This window comes from Manacus vitellinus, unplaced genomic scaffold (genome assembly GCF_001715985.3).
Source record: "Manacus vitellinus isolate BGI_N305 unplaced genomic scaffold, ASM171598v3 scaffold_76_pilon, whole genome shotgun sequence".
Taxonomy (NCBI): Eukaryota; Metazoa; Chordata; class Aves; order Passeriformes; family Pipridae; genus Manacus; species Manacus vitellinus.
Window position 1 is genome coordinate 1,545,711 of NW_021940796.1, and position 25,626 is coordinate 1,571,336.

Genomic DNA, 25,626 nt, shown 5'->3' on the forward strand with positions numbered 1-25,626 from the left:
TGAGCAGCTTGAAGCCTGTTATTCCATTTTCCCTGCCATCTCCAGCCACTGGATCTCCTGTTTTCCTCCATGCCATTCCTGCCACAGTCCCTTCAGCTCCGTCCTGAGTGGCTGGAGGCAGTTCCTGGAGCATGGCACCAGGGTGCCCTTTCTGAGGCTGAAGTGAACATTTGTTACGCTGTTTTTTCCTCTCCCTGTTTTCTGAAAGTGTTCCAGGGACGGCTACACGAGCGTTCCTGCCGGGGGTAGGAACTGCCAGTCCTCTCCAGACTATTTTTTCCGACTGAAGTAGATCACATGCAGCTTTCTCACTGCTTGCCAAGCTCAAAAAATAACCCCAACCCCCTGAGGCCTTCTGGCCCCTTCGGTCCTGACCACAGGCTCTGCAGCACCGTGTCCCTCTCCCCTGCCTCAAATTCAATTAAATTCTTGTGTTATTTAACATAAGAGATATGTTTTTAGGTAATTTTTTTTTACTTTCTCCTGTATGGCTTAAGGAGATTATGGGATGTTTTTGTGCCCCTACCAGTAATGCACCCAGCATCCCACCCTGTAGTGAACATGACTCTGCTGTGACAAAACCAGTTTGGGACAGGACCAGGGACAGACAAGATATTTAACAGTGTGACCATGGGGATACACTGGTCATTAAATAGTAAGACTTCATGCCCAGTAACTTGAGGTCTTGCTATGGTCAAGGATGTCAAGAAAGTCTGTGGTTTGATCTCCTACAGGTTCCTGCAGTGAAGGGGAGGGGGATTGTCCAGTTATGTGCTCCTCAGACTCTCCATCTTTTCATCCTTGCTCATCTCTTTGCACAAGCCTCCTGTGTGCATGGATTTCTTTTTTTCCCAATTTAACCTTTACTGTTTTGCACGTCAGTTTTTCCATCTTGAATGAGCAATACCCCACCTCACGCTCTCCTGGCTGTGCCTGCTGTGGGCTGGGCTGTTCTGCTGCTGTGAAAACGTGCCCCTCACTCCCCTCTGCCTTGTGTGCATCACTAAGCCCTGGTCAGCACGCAGATATGTGGAGAGTTGGACTGATGTTATAAAAGGAATGGTAAAATTTTCCTGAAGTTTGTTCTTTTTAGCCTTGAGCTTGTTCTTTTTGGTGCTGAACACTGAAAATGCAAATTACTGCCCGGTGCTGTGTGTCTTTGTTTTATTCCTGCCTTGTGGGAGCCGGTGCGTGGGCTGCTGCTTAGCCTGGAGGTTTGGCAAGGAGGATTTGGCTTGGATTTCCTGAACCTGTTGCAATTTTTCCTGTGTGAGATGGTCATTTTTTTTTTTGCATCTCTGCTGTTTGCTGTTCTGTCAGGGAGTGCAAACTCCCTTCTGGTCTTGCTTTGTGGAGCTGACTCGGTGTGTGCAAAGGGCTTGAAGTGGGGACAATAAGAGATGAATAAGAACATGGGGTACCTTGCAAGCCCACTGTGTTTTCCTGGGGGGGGTTATGATTTGCATGTTTTCTGCATGGCCTGGCTCGTGCCCATGGCAAGCGAGGTCGGGCGGTGGTGCCTCCTCAGGGCCCCTGACAGTGAATTCTCCCTGAAAGCTGAGAAATTGGGGGTCAGTCAGTTGTAAAGTTGTTGCTCGTCTGTGCATCAGCTTGATGATAGTTCTTTATTATGGCTTTCACTAACCAGTCTGTAACTAACTGTGGTTGTTTGATTACAGAGGGAACATCCCCACGCTAAACAGGTACGGTACTTGTCATCTTTTCAAATTTCAAAAGACAGACTAGAAAGAAGTAGCCTAATCCTAAATGTTTTAACATGTTTTGTTGTAGTGCCCCCTCTCTTTACTTGGGAAACTCAACCATAACTCTTCCTTTTCCTTCCCTTCTCCTCTCCCTTTGTCTAAAACATGTTTTCAGCTCTCCTTTACCATTTTTAAAAAAAAAAATCTTTGCATGCAGCAATCTTTGAACTTAAGTTTGCTGGGTGACTCAGCTCATCTGCAGTATGGTACACAGCAAACTGCTGGTTTTAGGGTCTCTTTTGGCACTGGATTCCGAGCTGTTGACCCTCTGGCAGGGTATCACAGTGACCCAGGCAGTTCCTCCCAGCCCAACCTGTTGCTACTCTGGTTTCTTGTCTGTAGCTAAGAATTTGTCGAGGCTGTTTCACCTCCCTCACACCATAGATGAATCTACATCTCCAACAGCTGACAGCATGTTTTGGTGTGGTTTGGATGCTAATTTTTCCTCCGGTGTCTCAGTTGAAAAGTTATTTCTTGTTTTCAATAATACCTGAAGAACGTCTGCTGTCTTTTTTTGTTTAGTTCCTGTTCTGTGGTAGTTTTTGTTTTAGTTGTAAGAAATGTACACCAAGGCATGTCCTGAAAAATTTCCCCCTTTCAAAATGTGAATACCTATTATTTATTACTGCTTACAAGCCTATTTAGGGACAAATAGTAAAAATGGCCTTGGAAGTCTCACTGGTCTTAATCAGAGATAAATTGTGGAAACACAGAGTGACTTTAAGCATGGAGAGCTATTAATCACACTGATGATACTTTAGGCTTGTTAACACAATACTTAGGGCCATATCACAGTGGTTTTGGGACGTGGAAAGAAAGAAATCTCAGTAAAGCTGGTAAATAGCTGTGTCAGCCACACTCAGCGAGGTCCTAGGTGTGTGTGGATGGCCCTGGCACTTCATCCAACAGACCAGCTGAGCTTCCTTTTGACTTCCCAAGCTCTGAGCCACCATGTGCTCTGCTGAATCACTTCCATGATTTTTTTTCCCCCTGTTGTGGGAGCAGCTGGGCAGGACAGAAGTTGCCTTGGTGAATGTGTTCCCAGGCTCAGGGAGGGTGAGGCGAGGCCGTGTGGGGCTCTGAGGGTGTCACAGAGCTCTGCCCCGGGCCAGCTCCTCCTCAGAGCAGGCTTGGAGCTCTCACCGTGTTGCAGGGAACTGTTGAAGTCTTTCAGAGAATTAAGATGAGTCTACAGCATAGCTCAGAAATTAGAAATGATTCTTGCAGAGAAGGCAAGCTCCAGTTCTGGTCACTAGAGAAAGGGTGTCTGTTCAGTTGTGTGAGAAAACTTCTTCTGTTAGTCTTGACCTTATCATTGTGGGTCTTTAAAAAAAAAAACCACATTAAAATGACAGAATAATTTTGGTTGGAAAAGACCTTCAAGATCAAGTCCAACCTTTGACCAGTTCCCACCTTGTCAACCAGATCAGAGGACTGAGTGCCACGTCCAGTCGTTTCTTGAACAGAAATATTAGGGCATTAGCGGCACCAGAGGCCTGGCAGGGACTCTGCAGGAGACAGGTCTGGCATGCTGGGGAATCCAACAGTTGTCCTGGATAAACAGCCACACTGGTGGGCAAAGCGCAGGCACAAATCTGCTTCCAGTCCTGTTCTTCCCTGCCCTGTCCCTACTAACTGTGCTCCTGTTGGATTGCTGTTTAGAATGTCCTTCTCCTCCAACCTCAACCACTATGGGATGGTCCACGTGGCCAGTGTGAGTGACGTGCTGCTGGACAACTCCTTCACCCCGCCGTGCCAGCGGATGGGGGGCATGGTCTCCTTCCGCACCTTCGAGGACTTCGTCAGGTGTGTGGGGAAGGGGGAGGGCTGGTTGTGTGGCCAACTTCCTACCTGGGCCCAGGGAGGACTGGACACAGTCTGTGCTTTGTCTGGAGTCAGGTTTAAACTGGGTCCTGAGCTTGTTTGCTTTTGAGTGCCCGTGTCTGTCCCCTTGAGCCGACTGCGGTTTCTGGCTGCTGCAGGGGCAGTGTGCAGCCAGAAGGATCAGCATCCCTGATTTCTGCTGATTGGAGACCATTTCCAAATGGGCTGATTTCTTCTAAGGCTCCTGTTCACACGGATGTGTGTGGGAGGAGGTGTTCCTTTTGCTTCCAACCTTCTGGGGCAGGCAAACCCTCCAGCAGAGCCCTCAGCCTGCACCCACAAGGTCTGTGTCGAATGCTGGACCATCCAAGCTCTGCGCTGGTTTGAGGAATTTCCTCTTCATCTTTGAGTCCAGCCCTGCCAAGGGAAGCAGCCCTTTGCTGTCCCTCCCCCTCAGCAGCAGGATTTGGGGGGTCAGTGCTGGATGCAGCAGTGAGTTGTGACTGATCCTCCTGTGGTGCCTTGCAGGATCTTTGATGAAGTGATGGGTTGTTTCTGCGACTCTCCCCCGCAGAGCCCCACGTTCCCCGAGGCTGGCCACGCTTCCCTCTACGATGAGGACAAGGTATGGTGGTTTATTCCCTGGAGGTTGCTCTGGGCTGGAAGCAGGAGCATGCAGGGACTGCAGGCTGGATGCTTTTCACCAGCTGGAAAGCAGGAGTTGGGAGCTTTATGTATTTATGTGTGTGATTTGTTTGCTTGTTCCACGGCAGGTGACTGGAAGTAGGTGGTCATTTTCCAACTCTGTTCTAAAACTGTGGCTCAGTCTCTTACTCTCCATGTAAATTCAGTTTATAGCTTTTAGCCTCAGCAGAATTACTGGATCCACAGCAGTGTAACTGAGAGTTCAGACCCACTGTTAGGTTTCCAGACCTTCTCTGTGCATCAGGGTCTCGAAATGCATCTTCAGCTGCCTCTGCCTTAAGTCTGACTTGCCGTGTTTTCTGTCTTACACCCTCAGTCACATTATTACATCCTGATTCTTCCTTCTGTTCTCGCTCTGAGAACTGTTTTGAGGAGGAAGAGCTGAGTGGAACAGCTCAGTTTTTGCACTGGTGTGGAGAACAGGTGCAGAGGAAGCAGGTGGTTTATAATCCATAGGGATAGAAGGCCAGTTTCCCTTAGAGACAGAGCTGCTCCACACTCTGTCCTGCCCCCCCCAGTGGGAAGCTCTGTTGGAACACAGCCTGTGTCCAGAAAGGGCTTGGTTTTCAGCTGATCCATTGATCCTGATGTGTGTAAGCACTGTAGCCTTGTTCCAGAATATTAGTGTCAACCTTAATGTCCTCAGATCCTTCTCTTTACATTCCCCTCACTTCACCAAGGTAATTTCCTGTTCACACTCAGTTTTTTCCAGTTAACCAATGGCTCCTAAAAGCTAAATTTGTAATTTCTTGGACTCTAATGTAATTGATGCTTCCACTTTATTTCATGTTGTTCTGTGTATGAAAAGTCACATTGTTTTGCCCCCACACTTTGAATTTGCTTAATTTAGTTACTTCTCTTGATGCCAGAGTCTTCCAGTGTCCTGCTTGTGCTGCATCTTTAAAGAGGGGCCCAGACCCTGCCTCCTGTGTGCAACCAAGTGAAGCTCACTGGGGTTACCCAGGTCAGAGGTGACCCTCAGACTTGCAGTCTCCAAATGAAGCTCCTGTTTGCTGTTTGTGGACATTAATTCTGACTTCTGTGAAACTGCAGATTTCTGAGGCTGCTCGGTCAAGGATTTCCCTCACACTTGTCCCTGTTTTTCAATGTGCTCCCCTGGGGTCATTTTCACCAGGATGCCTCCATTTTAGAGCTGGATTTAGGGAGCTTCTGTTGAGAACTCTCAGGTGCTACTGTGTCAACTCTTTGTTTATGGGGAATATTTCCTTTCCCTTGCAGACTGCCAGGGAGGAGCCCATCCACATCCTCAACGTTGCCATTAAGACAGACAGCGACGTCGACGATGACACGCTGGCTGCCATGTTCAGGGAGTTCACACAGAGCAAGGTGAGTTGTCTTGATTCTCTCTCTGGGTCTGTCTGACTGTACAGGACATTCTGTCTGCTTTAGGAGAAGTCAGTATGTTACATAGGTTTGGGGTTTTCTTGTTTGTTTTCAAAACAAGCAGATACAACAGTTACATCCTTAATTTATCCCATCTAAAACCTTCCCACTTCTTTGACTGGAGGTAGCTGCACCTTTCTGAAGCCACCAGGCCATTGTTTCTCTTTCTAATCCATCAGGTCAGGAGTTATTCCCTTCAGTTTTTGAAAGAATAAAAGACCCTTAAGGTTTCAAACACATCAGGTCAACCTTCAGTAACTATCTCCAGATGGTCTGGAAAACTGTTCTGTATCCCTTTTACTGGTGGTCAAGTTGTTGTATGAGTAAGAGCCATGGGAAGTGACATTAAAATATCCTTTATGTCTATAGCATGATAGTCTTAATGCAAGTAAAATTTATTGTCCTTGTTGGCATGCTGGAGCATCCATTTCACATGATATTTCTGGCCCAGGGTAGAGTTGATTTGGCATGTTCTGTTGCTCCTTCCAAGTGTGGGATACACTTTTGAGTCCCAGATGTTAGTGCTGGGTCAGTTGTGAGACAACCTGGCCTGAGGACAGTGTCCTTGTGTCCTCTCTGGTGTCTTCCTGCTTTTCTGGTTGGTGTGAAGAACTCAACCAGCTTGTGGAGGTGAATATCCCCTCAGGGACTGGGATTTGTGGTACCTGCAATGGTTATGGGAGCACTTCTGACTTCCCAGTGTGGAAGGTGGGAATATGTCCTGCAGAAATGAGGGGTTGGCATCCAAATGGCTTCTGCAGCTTCCTGTCTCTTTAAGCAAAGAAAATAATCAAACCTAAGAATTAAAACTGGTTCTGCTTCTCATCTGCTTGATCGTGCTCCAGGCGTTTTATGGGAGGGGATAAAAGGAAAGAAATAAAATATAAATAAATAAAAAAAAAAAGAAAGAAAAAAAGAATCCCAAACCACATTAAACTATCAAATAGGTTGATCCAAATTGTCCAAATAATCTTCTAGTCCCAGCATGTCGTGTGTGGTTTTTTTAATAGAAATTAGGATCATATACTTGTAAATGACTTGTGGAGGAGATTGAGGCAGTCAGTGGAAATGGAGTTTCTCCAGGTGCTGATGGCTAATCGCTCTGTAATAGCTGTGGCCTTGCTGTGAGACCCACATTATTACCATGTAATCAGAATCCTGTTGCTCTGCTGTTATTGTCTGCCACTTGTGGAATTTTAAAAGCAATAACAATTTTTGCTTTTTAAATCATGGCATTATTAAAGTTATTTTCTTCCTCTTCTTGCCATGAATATAGTCACTGCTGCTCGTTTTCAGAGGGCTTAACCTCAGTGAAACATCGCAGGCTGTGCTGAGAGGGGTTGGTCTGTTCCTGCCTGAGCTGAGTTCTTGTTTCTTTTTGTGCTCTTTGCTTTTAAATTGGAAAAAGGAGGAGAAAGGGGAAAAAGTTTTTAAGAAGAGGAGAATTACGAGATCTTAACGCTTCAAAGGATCAGTGGTGTGGTAAATACTGGTGGCAGCACTCCTTTGAAACGGGGCTCAGTGGAATTTGAGGGAGCAGCAACACAAGGGGTATTCTTTCACCTGTTTGGAAAGAATAAGAGTGACACCTTTGCAGTGTAGAATCCTGGAATCCAAGGATGGTTTGGGTTGGAAGGGACTTTAAAGCTCATCCAGTCCCACCTCCTGCCAGGGGCAGGGACACCTTCCCCTAGCCCAGGTTGCTCCAAGCCCCGTCCAACCTGGCCTTGGACACTTGCAGGGATGGGGCAGCCACAGCTTCTCTGGGCAACCTGTGCCAGTATCCCACCACCCTCACAGGGAAGAGTTTCTTCCCAATATCCAACCTAAACCTGCTCATTGTCAGTTTAAACATGTTGCCCCTTTTCCTGTCCCTCTCTGCCCTTATAAAAAGTCCCTCTCCTTCCTGGATCTGCCCTTAGGTCTGGGCTGTCCATGTGCCAATGTCAAGTATGAGCTACATGCTTCTGTGGGTTATGTCCTTTAAACCTCCTTTTCCATCATTTTCTGTCATTTTCCATGACTTTACCATGTCCACACTGTGCTCCCTCCAAAAAGTAATCTTGGGGAAAAAACACCCAACTTACTTTGGCAAATGAACAATGATGTTTCCTGCAAGACTTGGATAGGACTCTTCTGCATTCCTGGTTAGTCAGGCTCAGCTGGAATTCTGTGTTCTTGGGATTTAGCTGTTTGCCTGCTCAGATCTAATGGATTTGGGTATTTATGCTGTTGGAGGATCATCAGGTGGGAAGTCCTTGCTGTGAGGAGACTGAGGTGGACGAGGAACTCACAGCACAGGGACAGGAGGACCTGTGGAGCTTTTCCAGTTCGTGGAGGAATTTTCTGTCTGTTCTTTTTCTGCTAATCCAGTCACCTGATCCCATCCTTGTTCTTACAGAAATCAGTCCTGATTGATCACGGGATTCGGAGGCTGACTTTCCTGGTAGCACAAAAGGTATTTTAATATCTCTCATGATGCTCAGAACTCTTTGATTTCTAGCTCACAATGCCATTGACATCTGATGTGTTTTTTCCCTAAGTTAAATGCTGTATTACCTGTGTTTAGTTCTTTCTTCAGTGTTTTTGTCCTCTGAAATTTGAGATGGTTTCCATGAATTCGCTTAAGAAAATGAATTTGTAACAATGAATTGTAAACAATCTTAACACCTCTCGTATTCTTGAATTAATTCGTTTTTGAATTTAATCCTAATTGCTAGCTGTCTTCTGCTTTTTTTTTTCTTTCTTCCCATGTTTGTATGTTTCGTTTGTAAGGACTTCAGGAAACAGGTCAACTATGAGGTGGATCAGAGATTCCACGTAAGTAAAAAGGGCCTGGAACCCGGTGGTGTTCCTGACGTGAGGCCAGGACACACGGAAGGGACTCTGGGCTTCTCATTTGGATCTCAGCCAGGCATTTAATGCCAGCATTGGGGTCAGAGTGAAGTGTATAAGTATTTATTTTGACAGCTAAGCCAGGTGTTGCCCTGTTGCATTCAGAGGGTTCGGGTGCTGGAGTCTCTCTCGTTGCCTGGCTGAGCTCAGGATGCCACACTAACAAAGATCCCCCGTGTTTCAGTGCTGTTTCCTACTCTAAAGTGCAAATACCACTGAAATCTTTGTGTTTCTCATGTAGGGTGGTGATTTCTTTTGGCTTCTTGCTGATTTTAAAACCCCTTAGAGGAGTAACTAAAGGGACTTGCTAAATTTCACAGAGTGCCCCAGTGAGGTAGGAAATGTTTGATGCTCTCACTGCTGGAATTACTTCTTTGCCAAGGCTGGTCTAGCCCTGTTCAAGGTGGCAATGTAAGGTGTGAAAAGGATTTTTATCCCTTGTGTATCTACTTTTCAGTGCTGAAAGTTGTCAGGAGTCTTGAAAGTGCAAGAAATCCATCCTGTGCTCAACACACTTGGCTTAGGAAGCTTCATGAAGGGAAAACTAGTCTATAAGTCAGCAAAACTAGTTTTTTGAACCAATGTGGGTGTCACCACATGGGAATTGCTCATGATACAGTAGAGATGCATCAGTGAACAGCTTAGGTAGGAAGCTGGATTCTGTGAAGAGTTTTTGGGACCTTAAGCAAGAAAACCCAGGTTTTAGATTTAAAAAAGGAAGTTTTAGAGAACTGAATGGTTGTTTAGGGAATGAAAAAATATGAGTAGCTGAGTAAGTACTGTGGGATGTGTCAGAGTCAAAAAGGAGACACAGAACAAAAGGAGTCATTCCCCCAAGTTTTCCCTGCCCTGCTGTGTAGCACAATGGACTGTGGGGATGCTCCTGGTTCCTCAGCCTGGTGTGTCATCTGTCTGCAAAGTCTGTGGAGCACCTCTGGGATCTGCTGTGTCACTCTTTATTACTGTCTCCTATTCTATCCCCTTTATTACTGGACCAACTATTAACTTAGCCAGGCCTGGGCTTGGGTTTGTTTTTGTTTTAATTACAGTCTATATAATTAGTTCCCAGCATGTTGAGGTAATAGAGAGTTGCTCCAGCAAGCTTCCAATTTCCTCATCTCATTAGGTTTTTAACGTGATTATTAGTATAATAATCAACTATGATGATTTCTGTTGTAGCTTTTCGCATTCTCTGGTTTGCAGGGTGTCTTGATTGGCTAATTTAGGCAAATTATTTTGATTGTCTTGATGATGGTTGGTTGATTAGAACACAGCAGGGGTATAATTCTTCTGCCTAGGAAATGGAGCACTCTTTTGGATTTTGGTACCAGAGCACTGAGGGTTTTTGTGTGAGTGCACGTCTAATTATGATATTTGCCCACCACACTACTCAGATGCCTTGGAAGCAATTACATTAGTGATGGAATGAGCATGGATGGTGGCAGGAGGAATTGGCAGCGTGCAGAGGAGGACAGGTAGGAGGGATTTGGAGGAGAAGAGAGGAAACATGGAAGTGGTTGGTTGTTAGAGTGCAGCTGGTGCTCACAGGCCACGAGTATGGTGGGTGAGCCTGAATTTTCAGGCAGGATTTCTTGTGCCTGGTCTGGAAGACACATTCCAGGCAAACAGGTTATTTTTGCTCTACTGAGAGTCATCAGGTGAGGTTTGGGGACTGTTCTGTATAGGGAGGGAAGGAAGATGACTAACTAGAATATTACTTTTAGCTTTAAAATCTGTGTTGCTCAGTGATGGTTTACACAGTGCTGCTGCTTGTCACAATGACTCGAGCTGGGGTTGCCCATCTTTCATTGACAGTGGAATGTGAGCCAGAAATTCGGTGACTCCAAGTCAGATTCCTTCCTTTTTTGCTTAGTAAGACAGTTCTGGCAAGTTGTGTGTGTTCTCTCAGGTCACCTTTAGCACAGAGAGCTGGTGTGCTGGCCTTGGTGCAAAGCATTGACAAAAGTTCCAGGAAAAGTGTAATTCCAGAGGAGTGGATGGATTTGCTTGGATGGAACTGGAAGGACAGGTAGAAGGATGCTGTCTAGCCTTTCTGTCTTCTTCTAAGGCTTGTACAACTTGCCACAAAACTGTCAAGCCCCTGCCAGGCTTTTGTCTGTGCAACAGAATAACAGAGAAACCCAATCAAATTTGGGGGATTTTTGTAGTGCTGTTTAACACAGGAGGATAAAGTTATTTGATTGCAATTCACAGTTTTCCTTGGCAAGAAAGTATTTCCAGCAGTAATGGTATGAAGAGAGCTGTAGACTAAGACCACTGTGCTGTGTACATCTGTGTCCATAAGAGTGTTAATATCTCTGTGTGGCTCCCAAACATTTCCATGGGAACCTTAATCATAACAGAACTAGAAAAAGTTTCCTTTCCCACTACTGTCTGGACACTTCCATGTTGTTGTCAATTAATAATTGACAATAATAATCTAAAGCAAATCAAGTAACCTCTCTTGCACTAGCAGAGACAGGTTTAAGCTACCTCTGCTGTCTTGAGGGTCTTCTTGAGGGTGACTTGATTTTCCACGACCTTTGTGATGTTGAAAAAGTAGCTGGTAACAACTTCTGTCATGGCCTGTGCAGTGGTGCTGCCTCAGGCGTGCCTGTGGGCACTCTGGGGAGATCAGTGCCCACTTTGGGAGGACTAACACTGTTGTTTTTATTTTCAAACAGAGGGAATTCCCAAAGTTCTTCACGTTCCGTGCCCGGGATAAGGTAAGTTGTATATCAATACTTGTCTCTAAGTGTTGGCTTTATCCTTCTTTCATGTAGCTGCTTCTTGGAAGCAGGACAGTGATTCAGGCCTTAGAACCATACAAACCTTCTGGTTTCTGTGAAAAAAAAGGGTTTTATGGGGAGGCTGAGCTTGAGAACCTGCTGCCTTCATAGAATCACAGAATGGTTTGTGTTGGGAGGGATCTTAAACCCTGCCATGGGCAGGGACATCTCCCACTATCCCAGGTTACTCCAAGCCCTGTCCAACGTGGCCTTGGACACTTGCAGGGATGGGGCAGCCACAGCTTCTCTGGGCAACCTGTGCCAGGGCCTCCCTGCCCTCAGAGGGAAGAATTTCTTCCCAATATCCCATCTAAACCCACTGTCTTTGAGTTTGAAGCCATTCCCCCTTTTTCTCTCACTCCAAGCTCTTGTAAAAAGTCAACTCTCAGTACCAATGACTGCATGAGATAAAAGATTCTGGGGTGGATTCATTTGTATTTTTACATTTTTAACTAAATATGAAATTTCTAAGGGGCGTTGTCTAGTTCTTATCCTCAGTGTTTCACCCTCTCCACCCCCTTTCCTCTTTCCCACCCTCTTCTCCCTGCACGGTGCCTCCAGTTCGAGGAGGACCGGATTTACCGTCACCTGGAGCCGGCTCTGGCTTTCCAGCTGGAGCTGAACCGCATGCGGAACTTCGACCTCACTGCCATCCCCTGTGCCAACCACAAAATGCACCTGTACCTGGGGGCAGCCAAGGTGGAGGTGGGCACGGAGGTGACAGACTACAGGTTCTTCGTGAGGGCCATCATCAGGCACTCGGACCTGGTGACCAAGGTGAGTTTGTCACCTGGGCAAGGGCTCTTTCCAAGGCAGGGCGTGAAACCCGGGGTCATCCTGGGAACCTGCAGGGGGTTTTAGATTAAAACTGAACATGTTGCCTGTGTGGAGTGCTGTGGTGGCTCTGCAGAACCATCTCTCTGAAGTCCTGGCATTCCTGTGTTTCGGGGAGGTTTTTCAGGGGCTTAAGTGGATAGTCAGAAATCCGTGGATTTTGAGGCAACAGTGGTTTGCCCTGTCTAGTTTCAAATTTACTCTGAACTAAATGAGGGCACAAACCAGCCAGATGTGGAATCCAGGCACTGGGAGCACCGGCCCTGTGATGGGGATGGATCTGCTTCAGGGCTGCACATCCTGCTGACACCCATGTACCCCTGTTCTCTCCATCACATCCTTCCCCACTTTTCCAATCCCTGTGTTCTTGGGCTGTGATCTGTGAGCAGAAAGTCAATAATTTGTTGGCAATATCTGGCAGGAAGCCTCCTTTGAGTACCTGCAAAACGAGGGCGAGCGCCTGCTGCTGGAGGCCATGGATGAGCTGGAGGTGGCGTTCAACAACACCAACGTGCGCACCGACTGCAACCACATCTTCCTCAACTTCGTGCCCACCGTCATCATGGACCCCTCCAAGGTGGGACCCCCTCCCCAGCTCTGCTTGTTTTTCTAGGGCTTCACTTCCCAGAATTAAATGGTCTTTTGTTCGTAGAACACCAGACTAGTTTGGGTTGGAAGGGGCCTTAAAGCTCATCCAGTTCCACCCCCTGCCATGGGCAGGGACACCTTCCACTAGACCAGAGTGCTCCAAGCCCCGTCCAACCTGGCCTTGGACACTTATCTCCAAAAGCAGAGAGAACACTGTGATGTCCCCAGTTAAGGCAAGCAGTTGGTGTGTGTCATGTCAGGAACCTGCTTGGCAGGGAGGAATCACAGAATCCCAGGATGTGCTCAGTTGGAAGGGACCCACAGAATCATCGAGTCCAACCCATAGCCCTGCACAGGACTATCCCTAAGAGTCACACAAAAGAAGAGAGCTTTGGGGTTTTTTTCCACTTATGAATAAATATTAAATGTTAGACTTCAGAGTTACTTACATTTCTAGTGGAGAAACACTGTGTCTTTCAAGCAGCACAGCTCACCTCCTCTGGGTCAACTGAGGAACAGTGCTTAAAAATACGTTTTGTATTTGAAGCTAAAAACTTATTTTTTCATTGTGTGCTTGAGACGAACAGTTTTAATGAGGAAATAGCTCTAAATGCTCCCCTGTTTGTTACAGAAGTCCAGATTTCATCCAAATAAAACGTGAGATAAATTCAGACCTTAAAAAGAACCTGTAAATTCAGCTACAAAACTGCCTCATTTCCACTCTCTGATACAAAACCACAGAGATCAACATTATAAAGAAATGAACATTAAGCTTTGTTATGCATTAATGAAAGTGTTTAGGCATAAAGCATGTTTGTGCTTAGCAGAACCACCACAAAGAAAGGCCCAAATAAACTGTAAAAGCTGAATTTCGCTGGAAATCAACATTCTGTTCATGAGTACCCAAAGATGAGAGTTGACCTTTCCTTGGGAGAACAACTGAAAGTTTAAAAAGATGAATTGGGTATCAAAATAACTCTCTCTTGCTTGCTGACTTTTAAATCGTGATTAAAAATTGGTGGCTTAAATCGCTCTTGAATAAAACCTCTCTGGGCACATCCAAAATCATTAGTTCCCAGGAAGTTCAGAAGAAGCTGGGACGTTCAGCCCTGGAAGTTGGGCTGCCCTCGGATACGTACCGTGACTTTTCCTTGAGCTGCTGTGGAAAAGAGAGGGTTTTTTTTTTTTGAGGAATGTTAAAACCAACCTATAAATTGCCTTCTTTTAATATGCACTTTGCCCACAGTAGTATTTTATGAAGTTTAATGGAACGGCAGAAGGCCCAGCTCCGAGTGGTAATTGCTTTGTTGATTTAAAGCCCCGCGCGGCGCGGGCGGCGAAACATGATTATTGTGCAAACAAGTGCTACGGAGCTGTTGGCCAAGGATTTGGCTTCCCTGGATTCCACAGTTCCCAGGTGTGAGCCCTCCCTTGGGAGGGAAGGCAGGTGAAGGAGAGGCACCTGTGCCGTGCTGGGTTGGACTTGGTGGTCTTCGAGGTCTTTTCCAACCATAAAGATTCTGTGAGCCACGAGGAGAGAGGGATGTGAATTGGGTTCAGATCTGTGGATTTTTTCCTGTGTTTTCAGAGGGTTATTTTGAACTTAAAGAATTCTTTTAAAAAAATTCAAATATTACTGGTGTGCTGGGCACTTCCATGGCTTCTGAAGAGTGGGAAAATGGATTCATGGTGAGAGGATGACCCCAATCTCTTGTTTCTCAGTAGTGATGAGTGGGGATGCTCAGAACAGACTTCTCCAGTTCCCACAGAAGTGCTCTGGAGCTTTCCAGAGATTTAAGGAGAACTGGGCCCCAAGTGCACTAACAGATCCCAATAGATCCAAACAGATCCTAACACAGGCACTTTCACAAACACTCAGCAAGTATGTTTCCTGTTAAAGAAGGTGCTTCCCCAATTAATGTTTGCAAAGTTTGAAGAGAGCAAAACCTGCCATTTTTAATTTAAAAACTAAAGCAGGCTTTACTGAATTTTATCTTTAGTGGACTTCTTCAATTAATTCATCTTCAACTAGAAAAGTTCTATTAGCAACATCCCAATCCACTACTGTCCCACTACCTCAGGAGTCCCCAGGCTGAGTTCCTGCCCATCTCGAGGCTTAGGATGAGAAGGGACAGGCCACCAAGCTCCCCTAATATCCCTGGATGTACGCTGGTGTGTGATGCTTCTGTCTTTCTTCATCACACCGGGCTGCCCTTGTAGCAGGACCTTCGGCAGTGGGAAGGAGGGGGCACAGAGCAGTGGATGGATCCCGAAGGAATCCCAGAATGATTTGGAAGGGACCTTACAGCCCACCTCATTCCAACCCCCGTGGGCAGGGACACCTCCCCCAGCCCAGGCTGGTCAGTGTGTGGTGAGGGAAACCCTTGTGCTGTTTGCAGATCGAGGAGTCCGTGCGCTCCATGGTGATGCGCTACGGGAGCCGCCTCTGGAAGCTGCGCGTCCTCCAGGCCGAGCTGAAGATCAACATCCGCCTGACGCCCACGGGAAAGGCCATTCCCATCCGGCTCTTCCTGACCAACGAGTCGGGCTACTACCTGGACATCAGCCTGTACAAGGAGGTGACGGACTCCAGGACGGGACAGGTACATCCATCTGGCTCCAGGGTTGGATGTGCAAATTAGGGGGGGGAGACACATTGTACCTGGTGAAGCTCTTCCGTGTTTTATGGTGTTTTCAGAATAATCATAGAACCACAGGGTGGTTTGGGTTGGAAGGGACCTTTAAACTCGTTCCAACCCCTTGCCATGGGCAAGGACACCTTCCACTAGACCAGGTTGCTCCAACCCCCATAGTATGTTTTCAAATTGCCATTCAAATTTGCCAAAGGAAAAAGGATGTGAAGGTAATCTTGCAGAAGGTATGAAAATGTAATCACTCAGGTAAAAGTGCAAGGCCTCTGGTTGTTTTGTCCGTGCCCTCTGGTTGTTTTGTCCGTGCCTCAGTTTGGGCAGCTGTTTTCCTCAAGACTTTTCCTCAGAGTGCTCAGTGTACACTCAGAAAAGTAATAGAAAAGGAATCACTGTTGGTGCTCATCCTGTAGGTCGCAATAAAAAATATTATTAATTGTACATTTCCCTGAGTAGATGGAGAAAATCTGTGAACTTGTCCTTTAAATTCTAAAGATATAGGAAATGACCTGGGTAGGATGATATAAAATTATGGAAGGTGCTTTTATATCATTTTTATGAAGCATAATGGGCTCTTTTGTAATGGTTGTGGCTGTCCTGGTATTTCTGTTTTTCATGGTGCAGGAATAGTGTGGTTAACTGAAATACCTACATATGCTAAAATCCATGGAGCATGGGATGCATGGAAAATATTTAAATAGAGAAATGTTTACATCTCCCTCTGTAATCATCTCTCTGCCAAGCAGGAGTAGCAGCAGAATAAATCACTTGGGCACTGTGAATGTAGAACACAAAGTGCTGAGTCACCTTTTCTACCCCTCTTCTCTGTTTAATTTTTCCAGGAAGCTGCTGACCGAGGAGTCCATCCAGTCCTGAGATCCCAGGACAGATAGTGTCAGTGTGTTCTACCTCATTTCTGCCTTTGAGGGGAGATGAGGAGAGAAAAGAACATTTTAATAATCTCCAGAGCTGAGCTTAACCCTTTAGTTGGGTCAGTCACTTGTGAAGGTCCTGTTTCCTCTTGGACTCTGTCCCTGATGAGCTTTATTATTTAAAGCTTGGGAGATGTGTGTGTGTGTCTATGGCTTTAACAACTTTTCCAATATTAAATTTCATATTTTCCAGAATATTAAACCAGATTCTAGTAAAAAATTATACTGAGTGCAATTATTTCAGTTAACTCTGAGCAGTTGGGAGGAAAGTTTTTCTTACAAAGCTTGAAGGTCTGAGTTTTTTAGGAAACTTGGGTGAATCTTCACCTTGGTGATGGGAGTTTTTACAGATTCAGATCTGTGGACTTTTTCCTGTGTTTTCAGAGGGTTATTTTGAACTTAGAGAATTCTTTTAAGAAAATTCAAATATTACTGATGTGCTGGGCACTTCCATGGCTTCTGAGGAGTGGGAAAATGGATTCATGGTGAGAGGATGACCCTGATCTCTTGTTTCTCAGTAGTGAGGAGTGGGGATGCTCAGCACAGACTTCTCCAGTTCTCACAGAAGTGCTCTGGAGCTTTCCAGAGATTTAAGGAGAATTGGGCCCCAAGTGCACTAACAGATCCCAATAGATCCAAACAGATCCTAACACAGGCACTTTCACAAACACTCAGCAAGTATGTTTCCCATTAAAGAAACTGCTTCCCCAATTAATGTTTGTGAAATGTGAAGAGAGCAAAACCTGCCATTTTTAATTTAAAAACTAAAGCAGGCTTTATTGAATTCTATCTTTAGTGGACTTCTTCAATTAATTCATCTTCAGTTAGAAATATTCTATTAACACCATCCCAATCATGTCCCTTCTATCAGGCTGAGCAGCATTTGGGCTGAGCTCTCCTGGTTCAGCGAAGCTCCTCCTGTTTCTCCGTTGAAATACCTTCCCTTCCGAGTCCTGGCCGAGTGGGATATATAGTGCCATGAAGCCTGGCAGTTGATAATTCATGTTGCTACTCTGGGAAAATCTTTTAAACTTACAATATCAAAACTTCAAGCCAAATGACATATGCAAGTCTTGACCCGGCTTCCCGGAGCAGCCGGCGGAGCCGCGGATCCCGCGCTGCGCCACTCCATAAATAACGGAGTTCTCCTCTCTGCTCCCAGCTATCACCATCCATCGGCACAGACACGGCGTCAGGGGAAATACTGGGGAATGGGAAGTCATCTAAGTCGCAGGTTTTTTTCTGGGGGAGGTGGCTCTGCTCGCTGTGCTCCGCCGGGACGCGGCAATAAGTCAGGGATGCCGGGATCTGCACGGTAATGGTCCAGCACTGTCTCCAAAGGGCAGTAATGCATGATGGAGCACGGTGTTCCAGGCTGTGCCAGCACTGACATCCTTGTGGAGAGCAGAAACAATCAGACTGGAGTATCCTGATGATTTTTGGTAAAATCTGGGTCAGCTCAGTGTACGGAACCGGTGGATCAGGCAGTAATTGGTCGTGTTTTGTCCCACAGATCATGTTCCAGGCCTATGGGGATAAACAGGGACCACTCCACGGGATGCTGATCAATACCCCCTACGTGACCAAAGACCTGCTGCAGTCCAAGAGGTTCCAGGCACAGACTTTAGGGACGTCCTATGTCTATGACATCCCCGAGATGTTTCGGCAGGTGGGTGTCCTTTAGGTTGTTCTAAACTTTGGTACCCGCCCTCTGGCAGGGGGGGGGATGTTTGGGGGGTGTCCTGTTGGGAATATTGAGTCACAGTGGAGTGGATTGGATAAAAATACTCGCAGGTGATGTTCTTAACAAGCATTTATCTTTCCACCTCTAGTCTTTGATTAAGCTCTGGAATTCCATGAACGAACACGCCTTCCTGCCGCCGACGCCGCTGCCTCCGGACATCCTGACGTACACGGAGCTGGTGCTGGATGACCAGGGCCAGCTCGTGCACATGAACAGGCTGCCAGGAGGAAACGAGGCAAGTTGCACTTCCCTCCCTGCTACTTTTCTTTCCATGTCCTGCAGTACTTTGTGGCTTGGGCTGAGTTTGACGATTGTAATGAAAGTTTACCAGCCAGGCACAAAAATCTATTCGTTCGGCCTCTCACAGATGAAAATCTCACTCTTGAAAATGAGATTTTTGTTTCATTAAAAATTAATACCTCCCATACAATGGGTATTTTAACCTCCATAGTAAATGATGATTCCATTTCAAACCTGTGCCTATGCTGGTTTTCCTTCATAATTAAAAAGTGCTCATTCAGCTATTCCAGGTAACTGGGGTTTGAGTTTGAGAAAATATGTTTTACAAGACTAAATAGAAATGTTTTCATTTGCTAAAAAAAAAAAAAAAACACCTCACAGAAAAAAACCCACAATTTTATGCTTCCATTTCCATCTTTCCCACACAGTTTGTGACAAGGTATGTGCAACTTTCCCCTTTTGAGAAGGATTTACTCAAGACTTATAAGGAGCTAATGCTGGGGGTGATGGAGTTACTCCTTCAGCTCAAATAGGAGGAGACCTTGGTGTCATGGTGGGATTTTGCTGAGGTGTCTTTCCATTAGGAAGCCAAAGATTGCAGCATTGGAATGACTGGAGAGTAAAGATAACTACTAGAAGATGTGGGGTTTTTTTGGATGGGAATCAGTAAGTGAATGCTCTACAGTAATTTAAATTTCAACAATTCTAAGTGATGGTATCATTTATTTTTTTTCTTGGCATCATTGAACCAGCATCAGCCTTTTCCTAAATATACAACTTAAGGTTTGCAAAAAAGCTCTGTTCAAAAACATCAAGTGTAGTGATGAGAGGGAACAGGGGTTTTCATCACCATTTCCTGCGTGGATCTTGTCAGGGGAAGCTTTGGAATACGATGTTTGCAAATTGCACCTAATCAGCAAATGGTGACTGTGGGAGCACTGCGGCCTTGTCTCTTGCTGGGCTAGGGGAGAAATGTTTTAACTGGTCTAATTAAACCTGGAATGAGCTATTCCCTGCGTTCCTGGTGCAAGCTGGGGCTGCTGGGGAGGGCTATGCCATCATCTTTCTCTCCTTCCCCGCTCTCATTCAGCGTTGGAGTGGATGGTGGCTGGGGAAATAGCAAAGTCCCTCAGGGACATCGCTCTGTTCTTGCTGAAATTACAAGCACAGAGCTGCCTGGGCATGAACATGTAGTGTTTACTCTGCCAGTATGAATACAAATAGTCTTATTATAAGAGATTCTGTACCCAAAGACCACCAAAAAAAAATTAGGAGGTTTTTTTTTTTTAACCCTTGGTAGACTTTGTTGGGCTCAATCTGTCAAGAAATTACACGGCTCTTGTGGTGTGTGTGGTGTTGGTATCTAAATTAATCTAAGCTGATGTAATCTATCAAATACCTTGTTGCCCAGAGAGGTTGTAGAGGTTGTGGACTCCCCATCCCTGGATGTGTTCAAGGCCAGGTTGGATGGGGCTTGAAGCAACCTGGGATAGCAGAAGGTGTCCCTGCCCATGGCAGGAACCAGATGGGCTTTTAAGGTCTCTCCCAACCCAAACCATCCTGTGATTCTGTGAAAGCACAGATTCAGGCCCTGCCCCTGTGGCTGTTACACCAAGGGGCTGAATCACCGGAAAGTGGGATAAACCTGGGGAAAACATGATGCTCCCCCATATTTTTCCACCTGGCTACTGGAAGTGTATCATAGAACAGAATCTCAGAATGGTTTGGGTTGGAAGGGACCAGGACCTGTTATCCCAGCTGGATGAGCCACTGTAGGATGATGTGCAGCTGGAATGAGGTTGGAGACTCCAGTATTGGGTTCTGTTGGCAGCACCCTGCACACAATGACACTCATTCCCAGGAGGGAGCGGATGATCCGAGCGGCAGCCTGAAGGACAGGTGACATTCCGGAGATCAGGACCTGCTGAACAGATTCATTCCTCCTGCTGCACTTGCTTTATCTGCCTGAGCTGACTTTAGCCTTTTGTAGTTTAATTCCCTTCAGCTGAGGGAACAAATTTCCACTAACGGGGGCTCAAGTTTCTCTTTCCAAAGGTGGAAAGGATGGCTGCAGGGTGGAGGAGGAAAAGGCAGGATGCTGGATAAATTCAGAGCATAATCCTTTGCTTTGTTGAGGCTGTAAGTGGATCCATTCTTTTTTTTCTAAGAATCACTCTGCATAACATCTGGGCAGAGAAATACAGCATCTTATCTGCCAGGAAGCAAAGATCCTTGGGGTAATCCATCTCTGTGGCAGTAGCTGGGAATGTTGCATAAGAAAAGGAGACGTGCCACGAGGAGCAGGAGGAAATATTAATTGGTTCTGCACTTCTTCCATATGATACAATGATGAACTGTCCTCAAAATATGGCACATTGCCTTGGCTCTCTAACCTTGGCTGAATTTAAGGAAGAGTTTTGTCCTCAGGTTTGGACTTGGAAAGTCCAGAAGCCCAAAAATTGTGTTCCAGGAGAGATGATCCATAAAGAAATGAGTCCAGCGGAGAAGTTGAGGTTCCCAAGCTTTGCAGTGGTTTGCTTGGTGCCCTTAGTCAAAGATCCCAGTGCTTCAGTTTGTTCCCATCCCCGTCAGATGGGACTACTTTGGGGTTTTAAGAGCATAATTTAGACAAATATTTCTTAATATTTTAAGAGTACTTGGGTTTCTACTTGTGAATATTGTATTATGCAGCACTGCCCCAGTTTGGGTTGGTAAGCCCTGATGGTCAGTGCAGTGGAATCTGTGAAATGGGAATTCTCAAGGTCTTTCACTATCCAAGAGTTTTCCTTAGACTGTAAAGAATCCTGGATGTTGTCTGGAGCTTTCTGCTGGTTCTGGATCCTTCGTGTTATGCTTGTGAACTGGATCCTGGCCTCTAGTTACTCCTTTTTTGGTTTGGGTTGTGGGTTGTTTTTTTTTTTGGGTATATCCCCTCTATTACCAGTCTGGCTGCTTTGACCCCCCTGCTCACCTGTGAGACTCTTCCAATAAGATCTGGCTGCTCCCATAGAATTTCTGGAAGAAAGACTGAATGTGCCACACTAAGAAACTGAGAACAGTTTGTAAATAATTCCCAGAGCAGCAGGTACAGGAGGGAGCTGAAGACAACAGTGTTTTATCAGCAGAATCAGTCGATAGCTCCTGAGTAATGGCTGAACAGACTTTGGGACAAATGGGGTGTAATTTATTGTACAATTCTGAGCAAATCAAGAACTAAGCACCAGAAGTGGATGCTCAGTCTGACTCCAGTCTGAATCTCAAGATGGATATGGATTGTTGAAATGTCCAGAGTTTATATAGGTGGAAGGAAAAAAAATCCACTTGTAGTTATTGGTAATTTTATGCATTTTACTCTAAAATGTCTTTAGGAAGGAAACATGAAGTTCATCCCACAGCTTGATACTTATCCAGGGTTATAACATAGGTTATAGCACCATTTGTTTACAAGACTTAGCTTTTCTGCTAATTTAGTTTTTTTAAATAAGTGGAAGCCTTTTTCCCCCCCAGTCTTTGGTGTTTCTGGCTGAGATCTTCATCGGGTATGTGGGGTAGAGGTGTTTGTGTGCTCCTATTGGAGGGCAGGGTTTGGAAGAATGCAGCACCTCAGCCTGTTTGACAGTGTCCAGGGATGATGGGTGTCCTGGGAGCCTCTGTCCTGCCTGTCACCTGAGCCTCTGATGGGGCTCTGTGGCTGTGCTAAGATGGGGAAATACCTGAAAGAGTCAGGAGTTGGGTGAGCACAGAGCAGTGAGCAGGGCTGGAGTTCAGCAGTGGATCCAACACACTGTGCTGGTGCCGTTGCTGTGCTGGAGACACGACCTGGAGCTCGGTGACACCCCCTCCAAACCCCACCGAGGGCACCTTTGTTCCCAAGATTAGCATATTAGCTGAAATCTCAGTGTGAAAAGGTAATTCCCTCAGCCTGCTGGAGAACTCAATATAGTCCTTGTCACCCTTGAGCCGGGCATTCGGATGCTTTTCTGTAGCACTTCATGTGTTTTGACTCCAATTTACCCTGATCCTCTGGCACCGGGAATGCTCCAGCCGCTGATAAGACCCGGCTAATCTCCAAGGACAAGGAGAAAGTGATGTAGGGAGTGCCTGCAGCAACACCCCACATCCCCCTTCATCTCTCTCCTGGTGTCCATGGAAAATGTGTCATTTTCCCCACTGGCACTAGATGTCACAGTTTTTCCTCCTCAGTGGCACGAGGATCAGAAATAATCCATAATCGGAGCTGTTTGCCGGAGCGTTGGCTCCAGCACCTTTCCTGGGTGGATGGCAAGGTTTGGCCAGGTGATAGTCAGGATGGCACAGGGCTCCTGGAATGCTCTGGCCAGCTCCCTGGATTCCTGGGCGTGGAAAGGTTGTAGCTGTTGAATTTTATACAAACAAAGCTTAATCACTGAACGTTCTGCTTTGTCACCCCGTGTTCCTGCATTTTATGGCAGGGACAGGGAATTAGAACAGCAACTAGAGCTGCAGGTTTCTTAAAGGATTATGAAATCCCCAAATCCAAGGCTTGCAAGAGCAGAGATGGACGTGATGGGGCAGAGTTTTATTCTGTATTTTGATATATACCTTTGTACACGTGTATGTGGATCATGTGGACACCACAGTTAGGAAAGTTCTTGCCCACAGGAAAGCTCCTAACGAAGGTTGTCTGTCGCTCTCTGTAATGTATCTTTATCCATCTGTAACTTCACCAGATGAAACTATTCCACATGAAGTTTCCAGGCCTTACTCTCTGCCTAGGGGGGAAGTTACTTATTGTTTAGCTGGAAAGCTTCATCACAAAAGGTTTTGTTTTGGAGGAGAAGCCAGTGGTGCTGCTCACAGGGGATTCTGTGGGCTTGCAGCAGGAATAGGCAGGAACCAAGGCAGTGTGAACCCACATCTCCTTCAGCCCAGGAGTGCTGCATGAAGAAATTCAGGAGGAATTTCTTCCTGGAAAGGGTCACCAGGCATTGGAAGGGGCTGCCCAGGGAGGGGTTGGACTCCCCATCCCTGGAGGTGTCCGAGGAACAACTGGACGTGGCACTCAGTGCCATTTTCTGGTTGACAAGGTGGCGATTGGTCGAAGGTTGGACTCGGTGATCTTGGAGGTCTTTTCCAGCCTCGCTGATCCCGTGATTCCGTGGCACCTTTCCCGTCTCCTGCTGGAGCCGTTCCCTCCCAGGGCTCAGCTCTGTGCCAGCGTGCTTGGCTCTGCTGCCACCACCACACTTGCATCGCTGAGGGACACCTTGTCCAGAGCCAAGAAGAGGATGAAGGAATCCTGGGTTTTGGCACTCCACCGTTGTCAAGGCGTGGAGTTGGACGACCTCTGGCAAACCACGTGCATCCTGCCCTTTTCCTGGGGGGTGGTTCGTGCTCCAGATAAAAATTTGAAAGCTTTTGGTCATAGTTTAGGTGCAGGGAGTCTCTTTTTTGGATCTGAAGTTCCCAGCAACGGGTTCAAATGATGAAATACCGAAATTGCTGTATCTACATCGAGTAAAATTCCCGGGAATGCCTTTGTTTCCTTTTTAAGACACACTTTGTCCATGGCTGTTCAGCCAAGTGATTCAGCATCCTGGGTGAGCCAAGGAACACTAGTTTAGCTCCTGAGCAGACAGAGGTTGTGAAGGGGAGATAAAGCCTGTGTTCCCTGATTTAGCAGTGTTGGAATGTGTGTGTGCAGGAGGGAAAAATGGGCTTTTGTCAGCGTTGAGCTTCAGCATTTCCAGTGTTCATGTGCTAAACCACCACCACTGCTGCATTTCCTTTCCTGCTATGACTTCGTATGATAATTCCAACACACAAATGTATTCATGTTTTATATGTATTTTTAACATATAAAACTTTTGTGTAATACAGACACAACAGGACAAGACAAAATTATCAACGGGGCTCCCAGAGTTCTGTTGTCCTGCTGAAAAATGTCAAGACCCACAATCAGGTTTCCAAATTTTGATGTAAATAAAAAAACTGAAGCCTGGCGTAAAGCCCCCAGGCTCAACACCACCCTGGTGTGAGAGAAGTAGAATAAACCTTTGCTGATCTCTCTGGAGACCAGTGATAGGACCCGAGGGAAGGACTGGAGCTGTGTTAGGTTGGATCTCAGGGAAAGGTTCTTCCCCCAGAGGGTGGCTGGACATTGAACAGGCTCCCCAGGGCAGTGGGCACAGCACCAAGGCTGCCAGAGCTCAAGGATTGTTTGGACAATGCTCTGAGGGACAGAGTGGGATTGTTGGGGTGTCTGGGCAGGGCCAGGAGCTGGACTGGATGATCCCTGTGGGTCCCTCCCAGCTCAGGATATTCTGTGGTTCTGTGGGCTCTGCTTCTCCAGGAATTACAGATCCTTGCAGAAAGAACCTGCAAACCTCCCTCTCCCAGCCACTGTTGGCGTTGCCTTCCCTCTGCCCAGAGCCTGCTGTGCCTCCAGGAGGGAGCCTGGGATCGCCTCCTTCCCCATTCCCTTCGGTGCCTGTTGTCAACAGCTCCGGCTGCCACCGGCAGTCAATTTGGAACTGCATCAGTGTGTGTATTACTGCTCCCATCGATAGCGCAATTAATGTTGAAGTCAATTTTGGTGTTAATTTTAGGCCATGATTAGTGTTGACACTGTGTGTCAAACGAGCGGCGTTTACGAGCGCCAGGAAAAGCCGCCGTTCGTTCCCGCGCCGCTTTTACCGTCTCTTAACGGTCGCATCAAAGGCCGGGATCTGGTGGGAGAAGGTGTGGGGGTGTGAAATTATACACCTGGAACCTGGGTGCAATCTGTGTGCGTGCAATTCCACGGGGCCGGGGCCGTTCGGGGAGCAAATGACATCTGAGCGCTGAATCCTAATCACAGTTCGGAGCATCAGAAATAATGATCGCTCCTGATCGGGGCTGGTGAATAATTCATCCCCTTTGATTTCCACGTGCTGCCCACTGATACTTTTCAAACCAAATGTGTTCCTACAGGAGAATAATGGTCCCACTTCTTATGGAAATACCGGGGCACAAATCATTTTGCCAACATAAAAACAGTTAAATAAGACGGTTCCTGCTTTTATTTATTTTTTTTTTTCCCTCCCCCTGTTCTTCGCTCCTGGGTGTGCTGGGAATGGAGCCGTGGCAGGAGCAGCACTTCCAAACTGTGCTGCCTCTTAAAAAGAGCCTGTTCCGAAACCAGGACCACTCACCATCACCCACTATTGCTGCCAGTGCTCTTAGGTGATTAGCTCAGCCTGGCTAATTAACCTGGGAACTCCCCAGTTTTTGGCGTGCTGC

General features: G+C 46.4%; 1 protein-coding gene across 6 annotated transcripts in view; it reads left to right on the forward strand.

Annotated features, from left to right (window-relative positions):
- ACACA (acetyl-CoA carboxylase alpha) overlaps positions 1-25,626 on the forward strand; it is a 111,308-nt gene that overhangs the window by 44,999 nt on the left and 40,683 nt on the right. For 3 of the 6 annotated variants that reach the window (XM_018084801.3, XM_018084802.2, XM_018084800.2), the window contains 12 exons: positions 1,680-1,703; positions 3,426-3,569; positions 4,116-4,212; positions 5,532-5,639; positions 8,098-8,154; positions 8,472-8,516; positions 11,276-11,317; positions 11,942-12,157; positions 12,636-12,791; positions 15,202-15,405; positions 17,896-18,051; positions 18,215-18,361. In XM_018084801.3, coding sequence (XP_017940290.2) covers positions 1,680-1,703; positions 3,426-3,569; positions 4,116-4,212; positions 5,532-5,639; positions 8,098-8,154; positions 8,472-8,516; positions 11,276-11,317; positions 11,942-12,157; positions 12,636-12,791; positions 15,202-15,405; positions 17,896-18,051; positions 18,215-18,361 — 1,396 coding nt within the window. The remainder of the gene's footprint in view (positions 1-1,679; positions 1,704-3,425; positions 3,570-4,115; positions 4,213-5,531; positions 5,640-8,097; positions 8,155-8,471; positions 8,517-11,275; positions 11,318-11,941; positions 12,158-12,635; positions 12,792-15,201; positions 15,406-17,895; positions 18,052-18,214; positions 18,362-25,626) is intronic. The other 3 variants (XM_018084798.2, XM_018084797.2, XM_018084799.2) reach the window with 3 other exon arrangements.